Source organism: Oncorhynchus masou, chromosome 24, assembly GCF_036934945.1.
Source record: "Oncorhynchus masou masou isolate Uvic2021 chromosome 24, UVic_Omas_1.1, whole genome shotgun sequence".
NCBI classification, from domain to species: domain Eukaryota; kingdom Metazoa; phylum Chordata; class Actinopteri; order Salmoniformes; family Salmonidae; genus Oncorhynchus; species Oncorhynchus masou.
This window is the reverse complement of record NC_088235.1, coordinates 28,702,386-28,728,514: the sequence shown is the minus strand read 5'-3', so window position 1 is coordinate 28,728,514 and position 26,129 is coordinate 28,702,386. Positions and strand designations below refer to the sequence as shown.

The window sequence follows — 26,129 nt, the reverse complement described above, 5'->3', positions numbered from 1 at the left end:
GGGGGGGGTTTACTTGGCTCATCGCGCTCTAGCGAAGACTCATCAGTTGAACAGTGTTTTTTCAACACATTGGTACGGCTGGCTTTCAGGTTAAGAGGGCGGTTGTTAAGAGGTGCGGTTTGGCGGGTCATGTTTCATAGGACGCTTGACCCTACCTTTGTCACCAGAGCCCCAACATTGCAGCGATGAGACAAGATCGTACACGTGTGCTCATCCTTTACTTTTTACTCCCATTTCTATTCGCAAATGTGAATGTAATGCTCGCACTGTAGAGCCCTGCAAATCGACCACCCGCCTACGTGGCTTGTGAAATATACATTTTACTCTCCAATACCTCAATTCACCCTCATTTGGCAGGTGTTAATTTTACGCCCCCTGATAGCTATGTTGGGGTTGATGGTGGTAGTGAAGATATGTGCTGTGTTTGTAGGGTGATGATCCTAGCGGGCGACCTCTGGACCTGGGCCCTGGTCCTTCTCAGGATAAGAAAATGGAGGGAGAGAAGCGAGGGATGGGCCTGAATGACTACAATGGAGAGATGCGTAAAGGACAGAGAGGAGTGGGAGGAGGAGGCATGGTCTACCGTTCACCTGCTTCCAAAGAGATTGGGCCTGGCGACCCTGGGCCTTGTTATGACAAGGTTGGTACCTCAGACACATCACAAACCTCTCAGGATATGTCCCAAATGTCACCCTATTCCCTGTATAGTACATTATTTTTGAACCCGAGCCCTATAAGCCTTGGCCAAAAGTAGTGCACTATAAAGGGGAGCAAACCTCTGACTGACTTCTCCAAGTCCCTCTTGTCCCGTTAACATTTTCTTCTCTGTATTTCTTTCTTTCCCGTCTTCTTTTGGTATCCTTCTTCCTGCCCCATCATTTGGTATCCTTCTTCCCTACTTGCCTACTTCTTCCCCCAAATTGGGCAACTACTTCGTTTGGCTGTCACTGCGATCAGCAGCCCTTGCAGTTCACCAATCAGGATGGGTGCCTTGGGGAGGAGTACTCTCCACCCACTGTCTACAAACCCTCCCCCCTCTACAGCCACACTATCCCCCCTAGACAAGTAAGGCTGTGTCCCTCTGTCTCCATCAGCTCATTGCTTCACTGCTAACCTGGTCCCCGAAACAGGTTCTGCTTTAGCCAAATCTTGAGTACTGTACATCCCTCATAAATTGTATTTGTCAAAAATCTGAGTACATATCATTAATAAAAATAAAATGGATGTACCAATTGCAGATTATTCCTTTTTAAACATCAAGTACAAAGTATCCTAATGTAATTTTGTGTCAATAGCTAGGTTTCCAACCGATTGGTGACAGGTTTTCATGCAAATATTCTCATCTGTATAAAAACAAAACACACATTTTCCCACCAGAAACATTTCCATCAAACTGACTTGTTGTGGATTAAAGACTGTGCGTGATGACAGTACACATAAAATAACTTTTGCGGTTAAATTCCCATGTACTGAATAAAGTACAAGTTGTTAAATGGGTTTCCATCGCATTTTCAATTCTACTGATGGGCTTTGTCAAAACAAATATGGTTTGTTTAGTGAATGTGCCTACTTTGGTTTTGGCACGTGCGCTTGACCCCTTGACTTTTCCCACATTTTGTTACGTTATAGCCTTATTCTAAAATTGATTTTTTTTTAATCCTCATCAATCTACACACAATACCCCAAAATGACAAAGCACAAACTTTTATTATTTTTACATTTTTGCTAATTTATATATATTTTTAAAAACAATGTAATTGTGAAAAGTATTCAGACCCTTTTAATCAGTACTTTGTTGAAGCATCTTTTGCAATGATTACAGCCTGGTCTTCTTGGGTATGACACTACCAGCTTGGCAGCTTGCTGCATAACTATTTTAATGTCTCTCCAGAGATGTTAGATCAGGTTCAAGTCCGGGCTCTGCCCCAAGGACATTGGGAGACTTTTCCTGAAGCCATACCTGCGTTGTCTTGGCTGTGTTTGGAAGGTGAACCTTGTCCCCAATCTGAGGTCCTGATCACTCTGGAGCAGGTTTTCAACAAGGATCTCTCCGTTCATCTTTCCCTCGATTCTGACTAGTCTCCCTGTCGCTGAAAAACATCCCCACAGCATGATGCTGCCACCACCATACTCACCGAAGGGATGGTGCCAAGTTTCCTCCAGACGTGATCTTGGCATTCAGGCCAAAGAGTTCAATCTTGGTTTTTCAGATGAGAGAATCTTGTTTCTCATGGTCTGAGAGTATTTAGGTGCCCTTTGGCAAACTCCAGGCGGGCTGCCATGTGCTTTTTTTTACTGAGGAGTGGCTTCCGTCCAGCCACTCTACCAATAAAGGCCTGATTGATGGAGTGCTGCGGAGATGGTTGTCCTTCTGGAAGGTTTTCCCATCTCCACAGAGGATCTCTAGAGCTCTGTCAGTGATCATCGGGTTCTCGGTCACCTTCCCCGATTGCTCAGTTTGGTTGGGCAGCCAGCTCTAGGAAGAGTCTCGGTGGTTCCAAACTTCTTCCATTTTAAGAAAGATGGAGGCAACCATGTTCTTGGGGACCTTCAATGCTGCAGATATTTTTTGGTACCCTTCCCCAGATCTGTGCCTCGACACATTCCTGTCTCGGAGCTCTACGGACAATTCCTTCGACCTAATGGCTTGGTTTTTGCTCTGACATGCAGTGTCAACTGTGGGACCTTATATAGACGGGTGTGTGCCTTTCCAAATCATGTCCAATCAATTGAATTTACCACCGGTGGACTCCCAAGTTTTTGAAACATCTTCAGGATAATCAATGGAAACAGGATGCACCGGAGTTCAATTTCGAGTCTCATAGCAAAGGATCTGAATACATATGTAAATAGACTATTTCAAGTTTTTATTTATAATATATTAGCAACAATTTTTTTTTTAAACTGTTTTTGATATGTCATTATGTGGGCTCAAGGGGTCTGAATACTTTCCAAAGGCACTGTCTGAGATTATTATGGATAAGAGTGAGTTTGTCAAACAGCAGCCAAGCATCGATCATGTCACTAGAATAAGTCCCTCGATATTTATTGGAAAGTAGCATCAAGCTCATCGCCTTCCACTGTCACCATCCTGTGAAGTTCATCATTTTATTTAATCTGTAGCCTAACAAATTGCATGCTTTCCTGAGTCGTAGTGGGAGGACCACACAACATATCATGAGGTGACTCCAAGTTTACTTCGAAATGATAGTTATTATAATAAAAATGTAGTTTCACAGCCATTTCTCGCAAAATGTATTTTACCTACACAAAACGATCCCAGCTCGTCTGGTGTGTTTTGTTGTCATTTGGAATGTTTACCGACAAATGTTATTTTTTCATCAGTCCTGCCGTAACACTTTTTTTTATCCGACATGTACTTTACTCTCATAAAGTTTGGGTGGAGACATTACAACAACATTGTTGTTGTACCATTCTCTTCATCTGTAATTTCCTACTTCATCTCCCCTGTCTTAATGTCTAAGAGTTAGCTATGTTTGTAACCCTCTCCCTCTCTGTTCCCCTGTCAGGGTGGTCATAACATGTTTGGCGGCTGCGGTGGTGGGATGCCCCAGTCCAGACACCAGCCCGGTGTGCCACCCATCAACACGTCCGCTGGGATACGAGCGCAAGTGCCTCATCAGTACCTGTCGCCTCAGGTACAATTGTTGTTTTTGTTGTATTTGATCAGACTGTAAAAGTAATCAGCTGTTTTAATGTTCATCTTTTCACCGCTTTTTTTCACAATACTTGCTGATCAATATCGCTTGTGCAAATCAGTCTACTATGTGCCCCAACCTCTGCTCAGGAACAATAGATTTTTTGGTCCGTTGGCTTTTGTCAGAACTTTATGTGCAACATGTTGTTTCCAAGGATGTGGTTTTATTTTGCCAGCCTGCTCTGGATCATTACCTAATGTGAGTGATGAGGTGAACTCACTCGGTGGAGGAAGAAAACCTCACCAAATCAATGAGTAGTGCACCACTGGTTTTCTGTTTATTAGAGGGAATGTGCTAGACATAAGGTGCTTTGTGTTTATGTTCCACGTTCCCATGGTAACACCGATTTTCCAGGTGCCAGGTTCCATGCTGAAGCAGGTTGCACCTCCCAGTGCCGGCGTGGGTGGAGTCGGGGGTGTGAGTGGGGTGGCGGGTGTAGGAGGGGGTGTGTTCCCACCTCAGCTGTCCCCCCAGCACATCGCCATGTTGAGCGGCATCTACCCCCCACATATTCAGTTCCAGCTGGTGAGTAGCTGTACTCCTATACAACTCTAGAATGAAAACCGTAGTGGCCAGAGAACATAGCCTTGAGGAACACCAAAACTAACCTTAGATTTATTCTAATTAAAGCCTTGTTGGCTGACACGTCAAATGTTTTTATATACCTATATAGGCCTATGACAAGTCAGTAAAAGTACCAATTTGTTTGACAAATTATAGACCTTACAGCTCTATCAGACATCTACCTCTGTTCATACCCCTTCTTCTTCTAGCCACTCAATGTTTCCTCTGGAGAGAGAAATAGCAGTGGGGGGATTGTTTTGGGGGTCCCTCCCCAAATACATTTTATGTTGAAGGACTGAGAAGCTTAGTTGTGGGGACTTAATATTCTACTCCAATATTCTACTCCAAAATGAATGAAAATAGAATTATGCTGATACCATTTAAAATTATTTCTGCCTCCAGAACTGTGCCCAATAACATAATGGTACAATTATTTGTTAAAATTATTTTAACATATTAGACCATATACAGTGTCCATATTATCAGGTATGCCATTAGCAATAAGCATATTACCTGCAGCCCAATTTATTCAGCATAGTGGCTGGCTATAAATAGACTGAAGCATGGGGTTGCCTATTTGGCTAATCATTAGCTAGATATCAAATGTCATCTTTTATCTAGTTAGCATCCTAATGATGTATTTTATGTCCCAAAAAACTTGGATAAACACAGTAAATATGTGGGCCTTCCTGTTAAGGAAACTCGGGGTAACATGCCTGTACTTCTCGCAGAGACCACTTCATGTCACCATTTTCTCCCCCTAAAACTTTCCCTGGTTACCACTACTCTTGCTCAACAAAACATTTCACCTGTCAGCACAATTAAAGTCACTCCCCAAAATTATTTTGAGGTAGTCAGGATGCATGTTTCCCTCCCATATGGCACTCCTAGCTTGAATGTGCCTCAGGGAATATTTCTCTCCCATAGAACACGACAAGAAGCCGACTAGGTAAACAGATGAACTATTATACTATGAGGTTGTCAGATTTTTCTGCTCATTGCTCGTATTGTTTGCAGAGAAAAAGTAAATGTGGACTCTTCTAGTGTCTTAAATGTGTACTTCGCCAGAAATATTTGTTCATGTTCCATACTTTTGGGGGTGTGGCACCAATGAGTTTGCCGTGGAGCAGCGCCGCAGCAGAAACACTGCACTGTGTTGAGACTGCCTTCCTCTTGGGGCAGGTGTTTACAGTGGTCTCTCCCTCTCCCCCAGGCCTGCCAGCTCCTCCTCCAGCAGCAGAACCCCCAGCAGCTCACCTCACCACAGCAGCTACAACAGCTCCTACAGAACCAGAGAAAGTTCCCCCAGAACCTACGCCAGCAGGCCGACCCCCAACAGGTCAAACTGATATTACTGTTACAGCTGCTACTAATACTATTGCACTGGAAACAACACAACCAATGTTCCCTCTAAGCAGCGAGCGTGCATGGCCGTTCTTCTGTGATCTAATCAACATTATATCAGTCCCTTTTCAATGCAACAAACCGAAACACAACTAACTTAGCAAGATTGAGTCTGTGATTTTGTGGTAGGCAGAGCCAGAACGCAACGGAGTAGAATTCTATTGGCAGGGGTGGCCCACAAGCGGCCTTTTAATCAGCTGCGAGTGAAGGCACTTTTCAGATCAGTTCTTTGCATGTTAGCGAGTTATTTTCCCAGTTATACATAAGTATAGGTCCGCAATGGGGAGTTAATGTTCCTACAAGAGCACAAAACATGTAGGCTACATTTCTTTGAAAAGCCAGTCTTAAGATAAGAAGCTTGTCTTAATCAAAGGTGGCAGTGTTTTATTTTGAGACAGGCATGAATAAGCCAATAGGCAGAGGGGTAGCCTACATGATCTAATTCTCTATAAAATAAAATGTATTATTATTATCATACAAAGGGGTTTCTTGCATCATACAATGCAATTTACACTCACCTATTTGGTCCATGGTGTTACAGGCCAAGTAAAAAATCATTAATTAATGTCAAGCCTTCATAATGTAAGTCTCATGCATTGAACACCACACATAGGCCAGATCATATAATTCAAAAGCTATTTCGATGTGAAATTGTTATGGGATTTGCTCCATTGGTTTTGTTGGTAGGCCTATATTTAATAGCCTATTGGCTACTGTCAAACTGTAAGGGTACAGCCTCAGTGTTCACTGTGAATGCGCACCGGAAGTTGCATGAAATTCTCACACTTCAAGTTTCCGCTCACAAGAACCTAAAGTTTTCTTAGTGCCTCAAAAAGAAATTATGAACATTGAACGAAACCCTAGTTATTTCAACTGGAAACGACATAACCCTAGTTATTTCAACCTTAAACGAAACGTGCCCGCTATGAATCAGGTGAAACTCTGTACATGAGGAAATACTATATGTTTTGAACACAAACGCTGAATTTTGATTGGTATGACTTTTCACATGAATAGTCATAGGCTGGTGTTGCACCCATGTTGCCTTGTCTGCTCACAGGGTTCCCAATTTCACCCATCCCTCATCTCTCTCCTCAGCTGGCCAGGATCGTGGCTGTTCTCCAGCAGCAGAGGCAGCAGCAGGGTGTCGGAGGGGGCTCCAAACTATCACCCTCTGACCTGGGAGGAGGAGGCCCGAAACTGCCTATGACTGACTCCCTGCCCCATCCAGGGATGGGTGGCTCTGTGGACCTGCACCAGAAAACACAGGGCTACTCTGGTGAGCGCTGTAAATAATGACATGAATGGACATAAAGGATAGATCCTTTATTTTTCAAAAATGCTTGATTTTCCATTTTACCCGAGAGATCGTCCAACTCATTTTGACAACTGTTATACATCTTATTTTCAATACAAACCACTAACAATGTTAGTTTTTATTTGTCGTATGTACAGGATACACATGGTACACACCGTCCAACCAAATGCTTACTGCCAGTGTAAACCGTCTTGAGGATTTTCATTGCATACTGACGGATTCTCTGCATGTAATTGAGTCATACAGGCCCCCTGCCATCAGCGTTAACCCCTACCTGTCCCCCTCCCTCTCAGGCTATGGTGGAGGAGTGAACCTGTCTGGCCTGGACATGGGGGGCTCGGTGATGGGAGGCCCAGGGGGGATGAAGGACATGGGGGGGCAGCAGTCCCGCTTCAAATGGATGATGGAGGGTCACTCTCCTGCCCCCTCCCCTCCTGAGAGCCTCAACAAAAACGGTGAGAGTCCTAACACTGTAGTGAGTTTACGGAATGAATTATAGTATGACATGGGGCAGCAGGTAGACTAGTGGTTAAGAGCGTTGTGCCAGTAACCGAAAGGTCGCTGGTTTGAATCCCCAAGCTGAAAATATGCCAATGTGCCCTTGAGCAAGGCACTTAGCTCCAATTGCTCATGTCAGTCGTTTTGGACAAGAGCGTCAGCTAAATTACTCAAATGTAAATGCCAGCATGTATATGTTGATTGTTGACCCATCTTCTGCTTTTTCATCTGGCTTTATTTGTCGTCTTCATCTCTCTCTCCTCTGTATCGCACTCTTATTGTCTTCTCCCTCTTTCAATCCCCCTCTTCCTCTCAGGTCCTATGTCCACCCCTATGAGAAGGGGGGGCTCTCCATACTCCCAGTACGACATGATGGGAGGGGAGGGGCTAGGCATGCCCCTCCAGAGGGACAACTGGCACCGTACTCCTGGGAACAAGATGGGCTCCAAGCCCCAGGGCACATCCAGCTGGCCTCCTGGTGCGTGGCCATTCTAAATACCAACTGAATCTGCAGGATTTTGATCTATCCAACCACTAACACACCTGATTTGACCAAATCCCCTGAATCAGCTTGTGTTGGGCTGGAACAAAAGCCTACAACAAACACCCTGTAGCTCTCTGGGACCAGGGTTAAGTCGGTGAGGTGGCTTCATCTGTTTGTTTTCAAAATAAAAATCAAGAATTTCTGTTTGTCAGAGTTCCAACCCGGCGTGCCCTGGAAGGGGATCCAGAGCATTGACCCTGAGTCTGACCCCTACATGACCCCAGGGAGCATGATGGGAATCCCTGGGCCGTCCAGCCTCAATGACACCGAGCACCAGTTGCTAAGAGACAACACAGGTACCTATCGAGACTCAAGCAGAGTTGCAGCTGTATCTATGACTAAGTCCACTTTCCGAGCACCTGTTGATAAGAGACCAGCTGACCTGACATATTACATAAGTATGCTGTCATCAGCCCTCGTCCTCACAAAGTCAAAGAAACTAGTATACCACTGAAATCATATCCATCAATGCATGCACCAGTTAAACATTAAGTTGTGTTAATAATATACTCTCTCTTACTATATCAGGGATGGACAACTGGTGGTTCGTGGACCAATTTCATAATTTCTTTTTGGAACTTAGTCCAACTTACAAATTTGCTTTAAAACTGCTAAATTGTCTCTATGCCCTGTGGAAAAATTTGCAGAATTGCATGACATAAAAGATTTGATGTTAATCTTCGCTGTCACGTGGGGGGCCGCTAAAATGTTTTGCTCACAAGGTGGGGGGTGTGGATGTGGGTACGAAGACCCACGATCCACCGTGGCCCCCATGAGTTAAGCTTGTTTTTTGTGTTCTAGAAGCCAACCCCTCCCTGAACACCTTGCTGCCTTCACCTGGTGCCTGGCCCTACAGTGCCTCAGACAGCCCCCTCAACAACGCACACAACTCAGGTAATAGACTGAAAACGCAGTAACACTATGAATGTGCTATGTATGCTTTATGGATGTGCGATGAAGTCCTAAGGTGCCTTTCACCAAAAGAGCTATCACGTTCACCTACGGTGCGTCCGCAAATTCACTCTGGCTATCTACTCTAATTTCAGAGCATTCTCTTCTGAGTATGCCAGAGCGCAGAATAACTAATTAATTTACGAACACTCAACACCCGTTGAATGTGTCAGTAAACGTCGACAAAAACTCGTAATTAAATTGTTGCCAGCAGCACCGTTAGTCATCAACGTTCTGGATAACATGAAAACAGCCTAACCAGCTCTGCTCGGGCGAGTAAAAAAGGTCAGAGTGATCTGTTCCCTCGTTTTTCTCTGGAAGGGAAAAAAAGTATTTAGTCAGACACCAATTGTGCAAGTTCTCCCACTTAAAAAGATGAGAGGCCTGTAATTTTCATCATAGGTACACTTCAACTATGACAGACAAAATGAGAAAAGAAAATCACATTGTAGGATTTTTTTATGAATTTATTTGCAAATTATGGTGGAAAATAAGTATTTGGTCAACAAGCAAGATTTCTGGCTCTCACAGACCTGTAACTTCTTCTTTAAGAGGCTCCTCTGTCCTCCACTCGTTACCTGTATTCATGGCACCTGTTTGAACTTGTTATCAGTATAAAAGACACCTGTCCACAACCTCAAACAGTCACACTCCAAACTCCACTATGGCCAAGACCAAAGAGCTGTGAAAGGACACCAGAAACAAAATTGTAGACCTGCACCAGGCTGGGAAGACTGAATCTGCAATAGGTAAGCAGCTTGGTTTGAAGAAATCAACTGTGGGAGCAATTATTAGGAAATGGAAGACATACAAAGACCACTGATAAGCTCCCTCGATCTGGGGCTCCACGCAAGATCTCCTCACCCTGTGGGGTCAAAATGATCACGAGAATGGTGAGCAAAAATCCCAGAACCACATGGGGGGACCTAGTGAATGACCTGCAGAGAGCTGGGACCAAAATAACAAAGCCTACCATCAGTAACACACTACGCCGCTCAGGGACTCTAATCCTGCAGTGCCAGACGTGTCCCTAACGTTTCAGTTCCTTGCTCAGAACATGAGAACATATAAAAGTGGGTGGTTCCTTTTAACATGAGACTTCCATATTCCAAGGTAAGAAGTTTTAGGTTGTAGTTAATATAGTATTTATAAGACTATTTCTCTCAATACCATTGGTATTTCATAAACCTTTGACTATTGGATGTACTTCGAGCCACTATAGTATTGCCAGTGTAACAGTATAGCTTCTGTCCCCCTCCTTGCCCCTACCTGGGCTCAAACCAGGAACACATAGACAGCGCAAGGGGAATAACTACTCCAAATCTAAAAGAGAGTGACGTTTGAAACAGTATTAGCGCACACCCCGCTAACTCGCTAGCCATTTCACATTGGATACACCAGCCATTAGGCGGATAGGCTTGAAGTCATAAGCTGCTGGCAAAACGCACAAAAGTGCTGTTTGAATGAATGATTACGGGCCTGCTGCTACTCAGACTGCTCTATCAAATCAGACTTAATTATAACATAATAACACACAGAAATACGAGCCTTTGGTCATTAATATGATCGAATCCGGAAACTATCATTTCGAAAACAAAATGTTTATTATTTCGGTGAGATACGGAACTGTTCGTTCCTATTTTATCTAACTGGTGGCATCCCTAAGTCTAAATATTATTTTTACATTGCACAACCTTCAATGTATGTCATAATTACATAAAATTTTGGCAAATTAGTTCGCAATGAGCCAGTCAGCCCAAACTGTTGCATATTCCCTGACTCTGCATGCAATGAACGCAAGAGAAATGACACAATTTCACCTGGTTAATATTGCCTGCTAAACTGGATCAGTAGTTATAACTAGTGATTATGATTGATTATTTTTTATAAGATAAGTTTAATGCTAGCTAGCAATTTACCTTGGCTTCTACTACATTCGCGTAACAGGCAGGCTACTCGTGGAGTGCCATGGTTAGAGTGTTGGACTAGTTAACTGTGCGGTTGCAAGATCGGAACTACTGAGCTGACAAGGTGAAAATCTGTCGTTCTGCCTCTGAACAAGGCAGTTAACCCACAGTTCCTAGGCAGTCATTGAAAATAAGAATGTGTTCTTAATTGACTTGCCTAGTTAAATAAATGGTATAAAAAATAAAAAATAAATATAATTTTTTTTAATAATTGGAAATCGGCACCCAAAAATTCCGATTATGAAAACTTGAAATCGGCCCTATTAATCGGTTGACCTCTAGTTTGAAATATACACTCTGCTTTTCCTTTTATTTACTCTCAAATGTCAAGTTTCAACTGTCTGAGTTTTTCCTGCTGTTAGTCAGACTCAGGTCTGACTAGTTAATTCCCTGTTGCCCGTAGCAAAGTACACAGAGTACAAGACCAGCTGGCCCCCTGAGCCCATTGGACACAACAAGATGTGGAAGACCAATCGCAACCAACAGTCCCAGCAGCTGCCACGCCCACCCCCGGGACTCACCAATCAGAAGCAGGCCTCGCCGTCCCGTGGCCCGTGGCAGGCCCGTGGCTGGGGCAGCTCGAGCGGGAGCCAGGAAACCAGATATGGCCCTGGTAATGTCATAACAGGGTGTTTGAGTCTTTCCACCCTGGTCTGTCCTGCCTGCTACCTGGTGAAGTATTAAATGTACCCAGATGTCTGTTGCCTTGCTCTGATTCCACATCCCAAATGGCACCCTATTCCCTATTGGCCCTGGTCAATAGTAGAGCACTATAAAGGGAATAGGGTGCCTTTTGGGACAGAGCCCCAGAGAAATTGCATAGCTAGGTGGTTAGGCCTCAGAGCCCACTTATATTTTATTCACCAAGCTTAAAGTACAGTAAGGCTCATTCATTGGTCCAGAACTGGCTGCCGCAGGTACAGAGGTAGGGGTTGTCTACTATGTGGAACTGATCCCCGTGTGTGGTTTGGTGCTAATAGGCTCTGCTTGGAGTGATGGTGGGACCTCCAGAGGAAGCTGCTGGCTGGTGCTCTGCAATCTCACTCCACAGGTACACACACACATACACACACATCATCCCTCATAAAGACTACATACACCATTCCTCGGGACAACACACACGCATGTGCACACATACAGCATCACTTCTCTTGCACATATCACCTCTACCACACAAGTCATCCCTAACCCCAGTCCCTCCATGGTGTCCACTCCTGCAGATCGACGGCTCCACCCTCCGTACCATCTGTATGCAGCATGGCCCCCTGCTGACCTTTCACCTTGGCCTGACCCAGGGCAGCGCTCTGATTCGCTACAGCACCCCACAGGAAGCTGCGAAGGCCCAGAGCGCACTACACATGTAAGCTCCTCTTAGCCTGTTAATCATGGTGTAGTTCTGTAGATGAACAGGCAGCAGTTCCACTGTGTTTCACTGCCGGCTTTACAGACGATTACAGACTCCTTTTCAGATACTTTTTCCACTTAAATTAACTAGGCTACTTTTCAGTTTTCTAGTTAGAAAAAGTCTGCTGATTCCTCTCCCGCTAGAATGAACGTCATGCATCTTCTAGCCATATTTTGATAGGAAGTGAACCTATCGGTCACAAATTGAGCGACAACAGAGAAACACTGCTGGTTTGACTGTGCTGTCTGTCCCGCCTCTCGGTACCTGGGTTTGTTGTGATTGCAGTCGAGTTTCTGGAGAGAGGATGAATTTACACGTCCAATATAGTCGAAATCCACTTACCTATTGTCTTCTAGCACAGTCATTTATTTTCTTTAGAGTGCAGGGTCCAACATTAACGATGGACCTCCGAGGCCAGTAAAAACCCTTCGGGCCAGTGGATCTCTTCAGTGGCCAGTAACATTTCAGCTCATTTTTGCATTCTTGTAAAATATTTACCTGCTCTTTCACAGTCTACCATTGAAGACTACACTCGTAAATGTCATGCTATTTGTAGTTGATCAATATGATTGGCCGTTCATTCAAGCACCACCAACCTTCTGTTAGTCACAGCTGTCCAGAGCTAAAAGAAACACCCATCAATCTACTCAGCTGATTTATTTTAGGGAAAGTAATTTACAAAAGTTAACATTCAGTAGTGAACATACGAGCAATATGCTGGCTACTGTTGATAGTCTGCAAAAAGAATGCTACAAATAAACAGCTAGCATTCTTGGCTAGCCTACTGTCACCATGTCTTTCTCTTTTGGAACATTGGTCTTGAAGGGTGTTCGTTTTTACTCTGTTTATTTAGAACCTAACGGACAACTAGGAAAAGTGCAAACCAAGTTTATTCACCCAATGGGTCAGACAGCTGAAATGTTCCCATCAGCACAAGTATTTATACCCAACTTTAGGCGAAATCTCCTCCTTTTCTCAAAACATTATATTTTTGTTGCTAGGCAGGCTAAGTGATGTGTGTAATAAACTGTTCCTTCTCCCTTCATCCGACCTGACCTGAGTCCACATTCCTCACTAATCCATAGCTATCCAACTTTATCAGTGACCGCAACAATGTGATTGCCTTTTCCCTTTCTTTGAAACTCTCAAAGTCCATGACTCATATCCACCCTTAATTGACCCCATCATATACATTCCTCATATATGTAAACATTAACTTCTGGTGTAGCAAGTATTTCAAACTACAACCCAACATCCCATTTTCTAATCTTCTCTAAGTGACATATTTAAGAAACAAAAATAAATGAATACATTGTAGTACTGAAGAATATAGTAATAACTTGCTTAATTATATTACACAGCTTTAATACACATCATAACCAAATGTAGCCTATTAATATAAAGTATGCCAAACTATAGGTGAGCGTTTCCCCAAACTCTGCCCTCTGCACCCCAAGGGGTGTGCACGTTTTGGTTTGTGACCTAGCACTACACAGCTATTTTTATTAGTCAAAGCTGGATGATTATTTCAATCAGCTGTGTAGTGCTAGGGCGAACACCAAAACTTGGGGTCCCGGGGACCAAGTTTTGGAAGCGCTGCTATAGGCCCTGCATAACCCAGAAATTATGTTTGGGCCATTAGATTTTTGGCCAACTGGCCCTGCCACGGATTGGTGGTGCCTAGGCTATTTACTGTGCTTTGATTTACAAACAGCAAGCTTCACTAGTTTATAAAAGGTGTCGAATTGACCGAATGAAGTCTTTCATACAGTGTATTTGCAATTTTTCCACATTTTGTTACAGGGTGGCAGGGTAGCCTAGTGGTTAGAGTGTTGGACTAGTAACCGGAAGGTTGCAAGTACAAATCTGTCGTTCTGCCCCTGAACAGGCAGTTAACCCACTGTTCCTAGGCTGTCATTGAAAATAATAATTTGTTCTTAACTTGCCTAGTTAAATAGATAAGATAAATAAGTCAAATTGATTAAATCGTTTTTCCCCCTCGATCTATATACAATAACCCATAATGATGAAACAAAGAGATTTGTTGGAATTTTTATATAAAATGGAAAACACATTTACAAAAGTATTCAGACCCTTTACTTTGAACTTTGTTGAAGTACCTTTGCCAGCGATTATAGCCTGTAGTCTTCTTGGGTATGATATATATATATATATATATGTGTGTATACGTGTATATATATACACACACGTACACACACACGTATATATACACACACGTGTGTATATATACACACACACACACGTGTATATATACACACACGTGTGTATATATACACACACGTGTATATATACACACACGTGTGTATATATACACACACGTGTGTGTATATATACACACGTGTATATATACACACACGTGTGTATATATACACACACGTGTGTATATACACACACGTGTGTATATACACACACACGTGTGTATATATACACACACACGTATGTATACACACACACGTGTGTATATATACACACACACGTATGTATACACACACACGTGTGTATATATACACACACACGTATGTATATACACACACGTGTGTATATACACACACGTGTATATACACGTACACGTGTGTATACATATACGTACACGTATGTATACATATACGTACACGTATGTATACATATACGTACACGTATGTATACGTACACGTATATATACACACGTGTATATATACGTACACGTATATATACACACGTATACATATACACACACGTGTGTATATATAAACACACACGTGTATATATATACACACACGTGTGTATATATAAACACACACGTGTATATATATACACACACGTGTATATATACACACACACGTGTATATATATACACACACACGTGTATATATATACACACACACGTGTATATATATACACACACACGAGTGTATATATATACACACACGTGTATATATACACACACGCGTATATATACACACACGCGTATATATACACACACGCGTATATATACACACACGCGTATGTATATATATATATACATATATATATATATGTGTGTGTGTATATATATGTATATACACAAAATAACATGGGTAACTATTTACACACTTTCAATATTTGGAAGACCTTCTGTCCTCTCAAATCTATTTATATAGCCCCAGCCTAAAACCCCAAACAGCAAGCAATGCCGGTGTAGAAGCACGGTGGTTAGGAAAAACTCCCTAGAAAGGCAAAAACCTAGGAAGAAACCTAGAGGAACCAGGCTGAGGGGTGGCCAGTCCTCTTCTAGCTGTGCCGGGTGGAGATCAGTGGTTGTAGAGGGTGCAACAGGACAGCACCTCAAGAGTAAAAATGAACAGTTTAGGGTTCCATAGCCGCAGGCAGAACAGTTGAAACTGGAACAGTGGCAAGGCCAGGTGGACTGGGGACAACAAGAAGTCATCAAATTCACACAGGACACCGGATAAGACTCCCATTCGGAGTCAGTGTCACTATGAAAGAAAATGTTCAGTTAGAATAGTTTCACATATGAGCCCTGTATCAACGAGTATAATAAACAGATAGATAGATAGAGTTGAAGGTTGAATATATTATTATTACATGCTAGATCTACTGTCTCTATATTACAACAAACCAGCTGTATCTACTGTCTCCATTTCACTTTGGCCATTGATGTGGTCCTGCCCTCTCCTCAGCCTCAAATAGGCTATTTCATGTGGGTTGGGGTGGGGCGGCAGACACGCGCATCTCACATTTCATGACATTACATGTTTATATATTGCCTCTAAAATAAATAAAAAATCACAAATAATATTTTATATTATTAATTTCAAACAAGGGCATTAGCATGATAAGAACTTACCAGTCCAAAACGATGTCTTCTCCCGTTCAAAAAATATTCCTCCACAATCGCTAAATGAAGCGTCCTACAACAATCTCTGTCTCACCTTCCCAATCAATTTATTCTAAAATTGTGTGTACATCTGTATATCTAGACTTAGATTTAGCTTTCTCTGACTTAGTCGCCATAATGATTGAAATATAAACAGCTGAATCTGCGCGTTCACCAAACAATGCAGTGTGTAATATGTGCTTCTCCTTCCGGTATGAAACTTCAATAACGAATGACTCTCGTTACGCTGGAGCTTACTACATGGTTTGGTCTTGCAACACATAAACATAGCGTATTGCCGTTTAGCTCCGCTCATTGGTTATCTACCCAGCTAGATTGTAAGACGATCAGTGGTCATTGGGGTAAAAGACAGTCAATTAACGAAACAGCGGGCAAATCATTGGGGCACAATGTCATGACTTGTTGTCTTCAAATCGGTCTCTTTCAGTCAATACGTCCAGCGAAATGGCCCATCAGGTTTGATTGTGTTACAAACAAACCAGTTGATTGCAGTGAAACCAAACATGACTGGAAAAGTCACGTTCTGTGTGGGTTATTTACCTGGAATGTGTCGTCGAAAAAGGAAAGAGACGGAATTCACAACACAAGCGGTTCACAAAATGTTTCGTGTTAGGCTATAAAAACGGATTTTATCAAACAAAAGATAATTGGAATTGCAAACAGATGAACATCGTCAAAGGTAAACAATTTATTTTAATGCAGTTTGTGACTGTTACGCCTGTGCTGGTTAAAATTATTATTATTATTATTTTTTTAATGGGGCTCTATGCTCAGATAATTGCATCGTATTCTTTCACAGTAAATCCTTTTTTATATCTGACAACGCAGTTGGATTAGCAAGATTCTAGGCTTTCGAAACGTGAGACATTTGTATTTTCATGAATGTTTAATATGACTATGTAGCGATCACCGTATGTTGTGGAAGTTCAGCCCGCTACCGGGTTCCATGCGCAGAGAGATTAAAAAGGGGTGAAAGTTTTTTTAAATTCAACAGAATTACAAAAAATGCCTCTTAAATGGAAGCTTGAATGAAGCCTGTGGAAGTTGGCATACTTACAGGATTATTTTAAAGACTGAGTGCAGTCAAAATGTACTCTCCATGTGGTTTTTACCATATTGTACAACAGCTGATGAATCGAAACCTCTAAAAGTATGAAAACAAATGTGACCAGCATTATGTCCTGATAGTTGCTGATTGGAAACGCAATCTAGCATGAGAATGTACCAGAGGCCACTAAAATGGAGCTTGTTCGGAAAAAAAACCTTGCCCCCCACCCCCACAGACTGAGGGAGCCTGGCCGGCTACTTATTCAATTCAAATAAAATTTTATTTGTCACATACACATGGTTAGCAGATGTTAATGCGAGTGTAGTGAAATGCTTGTGCTTCTAGTTCCGACAATGCAGTAATAACCAACCTAACAATTTCACAACAGCTACCTTATACACACAAGTGTAAAGAGGTGAAGAATATGCACATAGAGATATATGAATAAGTGATGGTACAAAACGGCATACGCAAGATGCAGTAGATGGTATCGAGTACAGTATATACATATGAGATGAGTAATGTAGGGTATGTAAACATTATATAAAGTGGCATTGTTTAAATTGGCTAGTGATACATTTTTTTCATGTATGGCAGCAGCCACTCAATGTTAGTGGTGGCTGTTTAGCAGTCTGATGGCCTTGAGATAGAAGCTGTTTTTCAGTCTCTCGGTCCCTGCTTTGATGCACCTGTACTGACCTCGCCTACTGGATGTGGCGGGGTGAATAGGCAGTGGCTTGGGTGGTTGTTGTCCTTGATGATCTTTATGGCCTTCCTGTGACATCGGGTGGTGAAGGTGTCCTGGAGGGCAGGTAGTTTGCCCCCGGTGATGTGTTGTGCAGACCTCACTACCCTCTGGAGAGCCTTACGGTTGTGGGCGGAGCAGTTGACGTACCAGGCGGTGGTACAGCCCGACAGGATGCTCTCGATTGCATCTGTAAACGTTTGAGTGCTTTGGGTGACAAGCCAAATTTCTTCAGCCTCCTGAGGTTGAAGAGGCGCTGCTGCTCCTTCACCACGCTGTCTGTGTGGGTGGACAAATTCAGTTTGTCCGTGATGTGTACGCCGAGGAACTTCAAACTTACTACCCTCTCCACTACTGTCCCGTCGATGTGGATAGGGGGGTGCTCCCTCTGCTGTTTCCTCAAGTCCACGATCATCTCCTTTGTTTTGTTGACGTTGAGTGTGAGGTTATTTTCCTGACACCACGCTCCACGAATATAAATATGTCCGTAAACACAGCAGCCAGCTGGTCTGCGTATGCTTTGAGGACGTGGCTGGGGATGCCGTCTGGGCCTGCAGCCCTGCGAGGGTTGACACGTTTAAATGTTTTACTCACGTCGGCTGCAGTGAAGGAGAGTCCGCAGGTTTTGGTAGCGGGCTGTGTCAGTGGCACTGTATTGTCCTCAAAGCGAACAAAGAAGTTTATTCATCCTGGTCCGCGACGGAGCTGATTTTTTTTTTTTTTTTTTTGTAATCTGTGATTGACTGTAGACCCTGCCACATACCTCTTGTTTCTGAGCTGTTGAATTGCGACTACGGTCTCTATACTGACGCTTAGCTAGTTTGATTTCCTTGCGGAGGGAATAGCTACACTGTTTGTATTCGGCCATGTTTCCGTTCACCTTGCTCTGGTTAAAAGCAGTGGTTCGCACTTTCAGTTTTGCGTGAATGCGACCATCAATCCATGGTTTCTGGTTGGGGAATGTTTTAATAGTTGCTGTGCAATCTTGAAGCGTGGAATCAGATTGGTCGACCAGCGTTGAACAGACCTGAGAGCGGGAGCTTCCTGTTTTACTTTCTGTCTATAGACTGGAAGCAACAAAATGGAGTCGTGGTCAGCTTTTCCAAATGGAGGGCGGGGAAGGTCCTTATATGCGTCCCGGAAGTTAGAATAACTATTATCCAGGGTTTTACCAGCCCTGGTAGCACAATCGATATGCTGATAGAATTTAGGGAGTCCTGTTTTCAGATTAGCTTTCTTGCTGGCCTTCTGGTTGGCTACTCCTGTGCTGGTGGAAAGAAAACACTGGTTCAATAGATGGACCAACCATAGACTGAAAATCAAAGACATTCCATGCAGACTGTCTGGTGGGCTAGGAATACAGTGATTTCATAGGAAATGGGAAAAACCTGCATAGACTTAATGAGGGGGTTACTATAATAGAATGTTATGACTAATAGATAACAGCCAGTGAACACAAAACAACATTAAATCACTCCTTACTCTCCTCTCTCTTTCCAGGTGTGTCCTGGGCAATACCACCATCTTGGCCAAATTTGTGAGCGAGGAAGAGGTTGCTCGCTATTTTGCACATTCCCAGGCGGGAGGGGCCAGCGGAAGCCAGGGGGGGCCCACAGGGACAGGTGCAGTGGGGACCAATAGCAGTGGAGAGAGGGAACGAGACAGAACCAGAGGAGGAGGAGAGAGCTCTGCCCCTGGAGGAGGCGGCAGCTCAGGGCCCGTCAGCTCTAGCTGGCAGAGTTTGGACAGTACAGGAGGCTGCCTGGATACTACTCCTGCCCAGGGGCCCGGCCTGAGCATGTTTGCCCAGTGGAGCAGCAACGGTGCTGGGGTGGCTGGGGGTGTGGAGCCCAGCAGACAGGGTTTGTGGGGAGGGATGGGGGGTGGTGGGTACCCCAGCAGTAGTATGTGGGGGTCCCCTGCCATAGAGGATCCACACCAGATGGGGAGTCCTGCTGCTCTGCTGCCTGGAGACCTGCTAGGAGGAGGGGCTGATTCCATCTGAATGACCACACCTAATACATGAACCTACACGTGAAGACAGTATAAATGTATTTATACTGTGTGTGTGTGTACACACCGAATAAACATACACTTACACCTGTTCTCACACACATATACATACTTAAACACACACAGATGAGATGACACTAGTCACAAACATGCAGATCCTCTGACGTTAACTCTCACACATTGTGTCATTAATAGACCGTGACATGCCAACACTACTCAACATGCATACATATTTTTCCTTTAAATGAAGACTTCAACAGCAAGACTTGAACAGACCAAGGTGGAATCCGTAACTCACTCATCTGGATGACGACTCTTCACCCATTAACCAGAACTCACTGAGTATCCTGAGATCCTATCATTCAGGCCCTGTAGAGAAACCAACAACGTGACAACACATGGAGCTGTTCCTATGTGATTGTGTAACACCTTATTACAACACCCCTCTACTACACAAACCTACAGGATGACTTGTTTTCACAGCACCGGGCCTAGAGTCCCTACCTACCTGGCCCAACCCTTTCTGACTCTCTTTCTCACCAGTTACACACTGCTATGTCACTGCTATGATGTCTAATGTATCTTGTTGTATGTTGGTTAAATTGTGGAAAAATCCAAGATGTCTTTTCTCTCTTTTTAGTTTTTACTTCAAAATGCTGACCTCGTTATGTTTTCTTACTCAATCAAGTTGGTTCTTATAATGCCATGCTGATGATGACTGATCACTTGTTACTAGCTGTTCAAGGTGCCCTCCTGCCTGCCTGTGGAACTGTGCATGAGAGGAGTGACGGGATGATGGGAGGAGTATGTGGGTGCGTTTCACAGCTAAGACGAGGTGACGCATCAACCAATGTTTGCCTGCCACGTCATCGACTGACAAATTGTTATAACATGAAGTGGTTAGCTGATACTATGCCTGGATAGGTATTTTGAGTAAGAACTGTCAGGCATCAGCGACGTCTAAGCATAGGAATGTGCCCTGTGTGTCGTTGCCGTGGTGAATTCCTTTTGGCGATGAGAACATGATTAACAAGCGCGTGATTGTGTGCTGGTGATGTGTGAAAGAAAAAGTGTGTGTGTGTGTCTGAAATGCTTTTCCCTTTCCGGGAGACAAATGTTTGTGTGACTGCTTACATCAGGTGTGTGTGTGTGGCTCGAAGTTCAACAACATAGGCACTAATGCATATTTCTCTTAAGTTGTGGTTTTAGCAGCATTTTTGGGGGGTCTGAATTGCAATAAGCTTTTTTTTTCTTAAAAAAAAAAAAGAAGCAACCAACTGAAGGCATCCATGTTAAGATGCCAAAACCTACCAAACCAAGCAGAGCTGGAGCAGTGTTTTGCAAACACGTTAAAGTTACTAATTGTAAAATGTTTTGTGTATCAATTTAAATTAAGGCGGGCTTTATCACTCCTGTTCAGGTTATTTTAGTTTCTTTTTGGATTTTTACAAAGGAGGACATTTTAATTTAAGCAAACAAGAACAAGACAATAAAAGGTTGTATTAAAGTCTGGTTGTCATTGGTTTGAACCACAACACACCAGCACGGTTGTCCTAGACTGAACATCAAGTAAACCTTTACCATGAGCAGTCTATTGGCTTGCATAATTAAATGAGAACACCATGCACAGACGAACTAGAACGCTTTCAGTAGAATGAGCAGCCTTGGACCGTGCACAAGCTCACGACATTCACAACAGTGGAACAACAGGGCGGCAGTTGGGCCAGTAACATAAAGTTACCTGGTTTGAATCCCGAGCCAACTAGGTGAAACATTTGTCGATGTGCCCTTCAGCAAGGTACTTAACCCCAATTGCTCCTGTAAGATAAGAGCGTCTGCTAAATTACTCAAATGTGGAGGTGACAGCTGCGTGGTGCGCGGTGTCTTTAAGGCAATCCGGGCATTTTCTTATGGTTTGTGCTGAATGACATCATTGATATTGTCAATGGTGTAATAACAGGCGAGCGAGAGGGGGATAGCTGGATTTCTGAGTTTACACCAAAATATCTGTAATTCGCAGTGCAGACTAGATCAGACTATACCGCGGGACGTTGACATCTGGGTCAGGAAGGTGATAAATGGTTTGTAATGCTCCGCAGTCGTCTTTCTCTGTCCATGGTGCTGTTTGAACGATAACGTCCTGATCAGCACCTCGGTGGAAGGAAGGCAGCAGTCCCTGAAGAGCTTGATCAAACGGGTGAGGAGGGGAGGAATGGCACGGGTCCACTGCTAAATCGGGGAATTCTGATTGGGGTTTGTACAGGGACCTAAACAGGCGAGTCAGAATCAGAAGGTAGGTTAATAGTTTTTCTCGACCGAGGTTTTCCCAAGCCAAGGGTGCGGCTTTGTGCAAATTTTGACAAACAACCTGAATGCTAATGTTTCTAATGTAGCCCGAATTATATGAATTCGACTTTTTGGATAGGTTTCATCTAGCTTCCCAGGTCTGGTTTACTCTGTTAAATCTGCAGTAAATTACGTTGTTGCCTCTGGCATCTTGCTACAGAGCAGCGCTTCAACCTTGCAACAACAATAGAGCTACACTTTGTAATAGGCTTGTAGGCTAGGCTACTTACCGTTGACTGACTTGTGCATTCATGAACAAGAGTGACCTTAAATTAAATTGGTTTTACAGTGTAAAATGATCATGGTAAGATTATAAGGGATTGCATGTAGATTCTACAGATGTATGATCTTAATTTGATCACACTGTTGCAGGAAATGCAAAACTTATAGTATATTTAAGGTTTAAAAAGGCTTCTGAAGTTTGACATTTCAGAATTGATTTCCCTTTACGAAAAATGCACCAACCCCTACGAACATGTCCGTTAATTATAATACATATGATAATTCACATTTACTCATGCTGCAGGATTATTTTCCTGCTATCGGCTCAAATCCAACGTTTGTGTCATCTATCATTACCTTGCTTCATCTTCTATCGATGTTAGGATTTATCTCATCCACCACCATTATGTATGACTGTGGAATAGTAGAATAGAATACAATGGAACTATATTAGGTAATCTATTGATCTGTGACAAATCACAACCTTTACAAATAAGACACCAGCGGGGCATCTTGAGTGCCCCGCTGGTCAGTGTGCCTTCGCTATTGTATGCATTTAAACACCACCACAGCCATTTTCCCGTACAACGCATAAATATAAATGTGTTTAATTGCTGTCTTTATCATCAGTGTGCCTTCGCTATGTGTGCATTTAAACACCACCACAGCCATTTTCCATAGTAAACTTCTCCCTGTATTGTGATGGAAGAAAATGTATTTCACTGAGTTTCTTTGGGGACTCTGAGATTATTAGGCTATGCTAATTGTTTGTGTATATACTGGTTTCCTTTGAGGTGAGATGGCTTGTTCATAGTGCTGAATTAATGAAGTCACATTCACACAGAGTTTTCTCCTGCATTTGCCCTCTCCCAACTCATGATCCTTCAAATCCATAGGTAAATCACCCAACTTTTTTCTAAGAAGAAATAAACTTTTTTTAAATCAACATTTTAACCACACTTTTTTTTCCACTCCCACTATCTTGGCTTAAATAATGTTTTCTCCTTTTTCCATGCCTGACTCTGTCTTCATTTTGGGCCTTATCTTGTCCCAGCTCTCATTTTATAACCAATTCTCCCTTTTGTAACATCTTATTTGAGTTGGAGCCCTTTGAGATTGTGGTGGAACTGGGCTGCGTCACATTTTCCTTCTGCTATATCGATCTACAGTTTGATTGATGACAGTTTGTGTGTCCTCCTGTATGTCTGCCCCCTCAGTGAATTGTGAAGACAAGCAGGAACCATGGAGCTGAGAGTGGGAAATAAGTACCGCCTCGGCAGGAAGATAGGAAGTGGCTCTTTTGGAGACATTTACCTGGGTAAGACCTTCATTTTAATGGAGCTCTAACATGACTTTTCTCACAGACCTCTTAATTAACATACTCCAGGATGGACTGCCTTCCATACAAACGTTAAATTCTGTCCCAACACATTTCATCATTGAACACATCAAAGTTGGGCATAAAAATAATAAATTATTGTGTCAGAGTAGGTCATGGTGATTGCATCATCAAAAAGGTGGTCATGGTATGTGTCACTTTCTGTGTCTCTGTCAGGTGTTAACATTGCCACAGGTGAGGAGGTGGCCATTAAGCTGGAATGTGTGAAGACCAAACACCCACAACTCCACATCGAGAGCAAGTTCTACAAGATGATGCAGGGAGGAGGTGAGAGACGATTAGGACAAGAGGGTGTGGTCAGGGGTGGGGGGTGCCTGTGTTGGGGAAACCCTAACCTGAAGACTTGTGTTGGTTTTTCAAGCTAATGCCTAGGCTTTAGCTTAGAGGGCTAACTCCATTTTGTGACACGTAGGACCTGGGATCAAACCCCGGTCAGTCACATTAGCTTATACAGTGCATTTGGGAAGTATTCAGACCCCTTGACTTTTTCCTCATTTTGTTACGTTACAGCCTTGTTCTAAAATGTATTAAATACATGTTTTCCATCATCAATCTACACATAATACCTCACAATGACAAAGCGAAAACAGGTTTTTAGGAAATGATGCTAATTTATTTCAAATAAAAAACAGAAATACCTTGTTTGCATAAGTATTCAGACCCTTTGCTATGAGACTCGAAATTGAGCTCAGGCACATTCTGTTTCCATTGATCATCCTTGAGATGTTTCTACAACCTGATTTGAGTCCACCTGTGGTAAATTCAATTGATTGGACATGATTTGGAAAAGCACACACCTGTCTACATAAGTCCCACAGTTGACAATGCATGTCAGGAAAGAAAACAATCAGATCTGGGGAAGGATACCAAAACATTTCTGCAGCATTGAAGGTCCCCAAGAACACGGTGGCCTCCATCATTTTTAAATGTAAGAGGTTTGGAACTACCAAGACACTTCCTAGAGCTGGCTGCCCGGCCAAACTGAGCAATCGGGAGAGAAGGGCCTTGGTCAGGGAGGTGACCAAGAACTCGATTGTCACTCTGACAGAGCTCCATAATTCCTCTGTGGAGATGGTAGCACCTTCCAGAAGGACAACCATCTCTGCAGCACTCCACCAATCAGGCCTTTATGGTTGCGTGGACAGACGGAAGCCACACCTCAGTAAAAGGCACATGACAGCCTGCTTGAAGTTTGCCAAAAGGCATCTAAAGGACTTTCAGACCATGAGAAAAAAGATTATCTGGTCTGATGAAACCAAGATTGAACTCTTTGGCCTGAATGCCAAGCATCATGTCTGGTGGAAACCTGGCACCATCCCTACAGAGAAGTATGGTGGTGGCAGCATCATGTTGTGGGGATGTTTTTCAGCGGCAGGGACTGGGAGACTAGTCAGGGTCGAGGGAAAGATGAACGGAGCAAAGTACAGAGAGATCCATAATGAAAACCTGCTCCAGAGCGCTTAAGACCTCAGACTGGGGCGAAGGTTCACCTTCCAACAGGACAATGACCCTAAGCACATAGCCAAGACAATGCAGGAGTGGCTTCCTGACAAGTCTCTGAATGTCCTTGAGTGGCCCAGCCAGATCCCGGACTTGAACCCAATCGATAAACTCTGGAGAGACCTGAAAATAGCTGTGCAGCGACGCCCCCCATCCAATCTGACGGAGCTTGAAAGGATCTACAGAGAAGAATAGTAGAAACTCCCCAAATACAGTTGTGCCAAGCTTGTAGTGTCATACCCCCAAAAAACATGAAATCGCTGCCAAAGGTGCTTCAACAAAGTACTGAGTAAAAGGTCTGAAATACTTAGTCGAAGTCTGAAGTTTACATACACAAATGCATTTAAACTCAGTTTTTCACAATTCCTGACATTTAATCCTAGTAAAAATTCCCTGTCTTAGGTCAGTTAGAATCACCACTTTAGCTTTGAGCTTTTATTTCTTTCATCAGAAGTTTAAATACACTCAATTAGTATTTGGTAGCTTTGCCTTTAAATTGTTTAACTTGCGTCAAATGAGTCGGGTAGCCTTCCAAAAGCTTCCCACAATAAATTGGGGGAATTTTAGCCCATTCCTCCTGACAGAGCT

General features: G+C 43.2%; 1 protein-coding gene and 1 pseudogene across 6 annotated transcripts in view; both read left to right on the top strand.

Moving 5' to 3' along the window:
• LOC135511992 (trinucleotide repeat-containing gene 6B protein-like) overlaps positions 1-21,581 on the top strand; it is a 55,358-nt pseudogene extending 33,777 nt beyond the window's left edge.
• Positions 21,582-22,012: 431 nt separating this feature from the next.
• Positions 22,013-26,129, top strand: part of LOC135511991 (casein kinase I-like) — a 29,268-nt gene continuing 25,151 nt past the window's right edge. For 5 of the 6 annotated variants that reach the window (XR_010451355.1, XR_010451354.1, XR_010451353.1 and 2 more), the window contains exons 1-3: positions 22,013-22,367; positions 23,860-23,960; positions 24,198-24,308. Coding sequence is in view for 3 of the 6 variants with exons in the window: in XM_064933547.1 (XP_064789619.1) it covers positions 23,885-23,960; positions 24,198-24,308 (187 nt within the window). In the remaining 3 variants the exon portion in view is untranslated. The remainder of the gene's footprint in view (positions 22,368-23,859; positions 23,961-24,197; positions 24,309-26,129) is intronic. The other variant, XM_064933545.1, reaches the window with a different exon arrangement.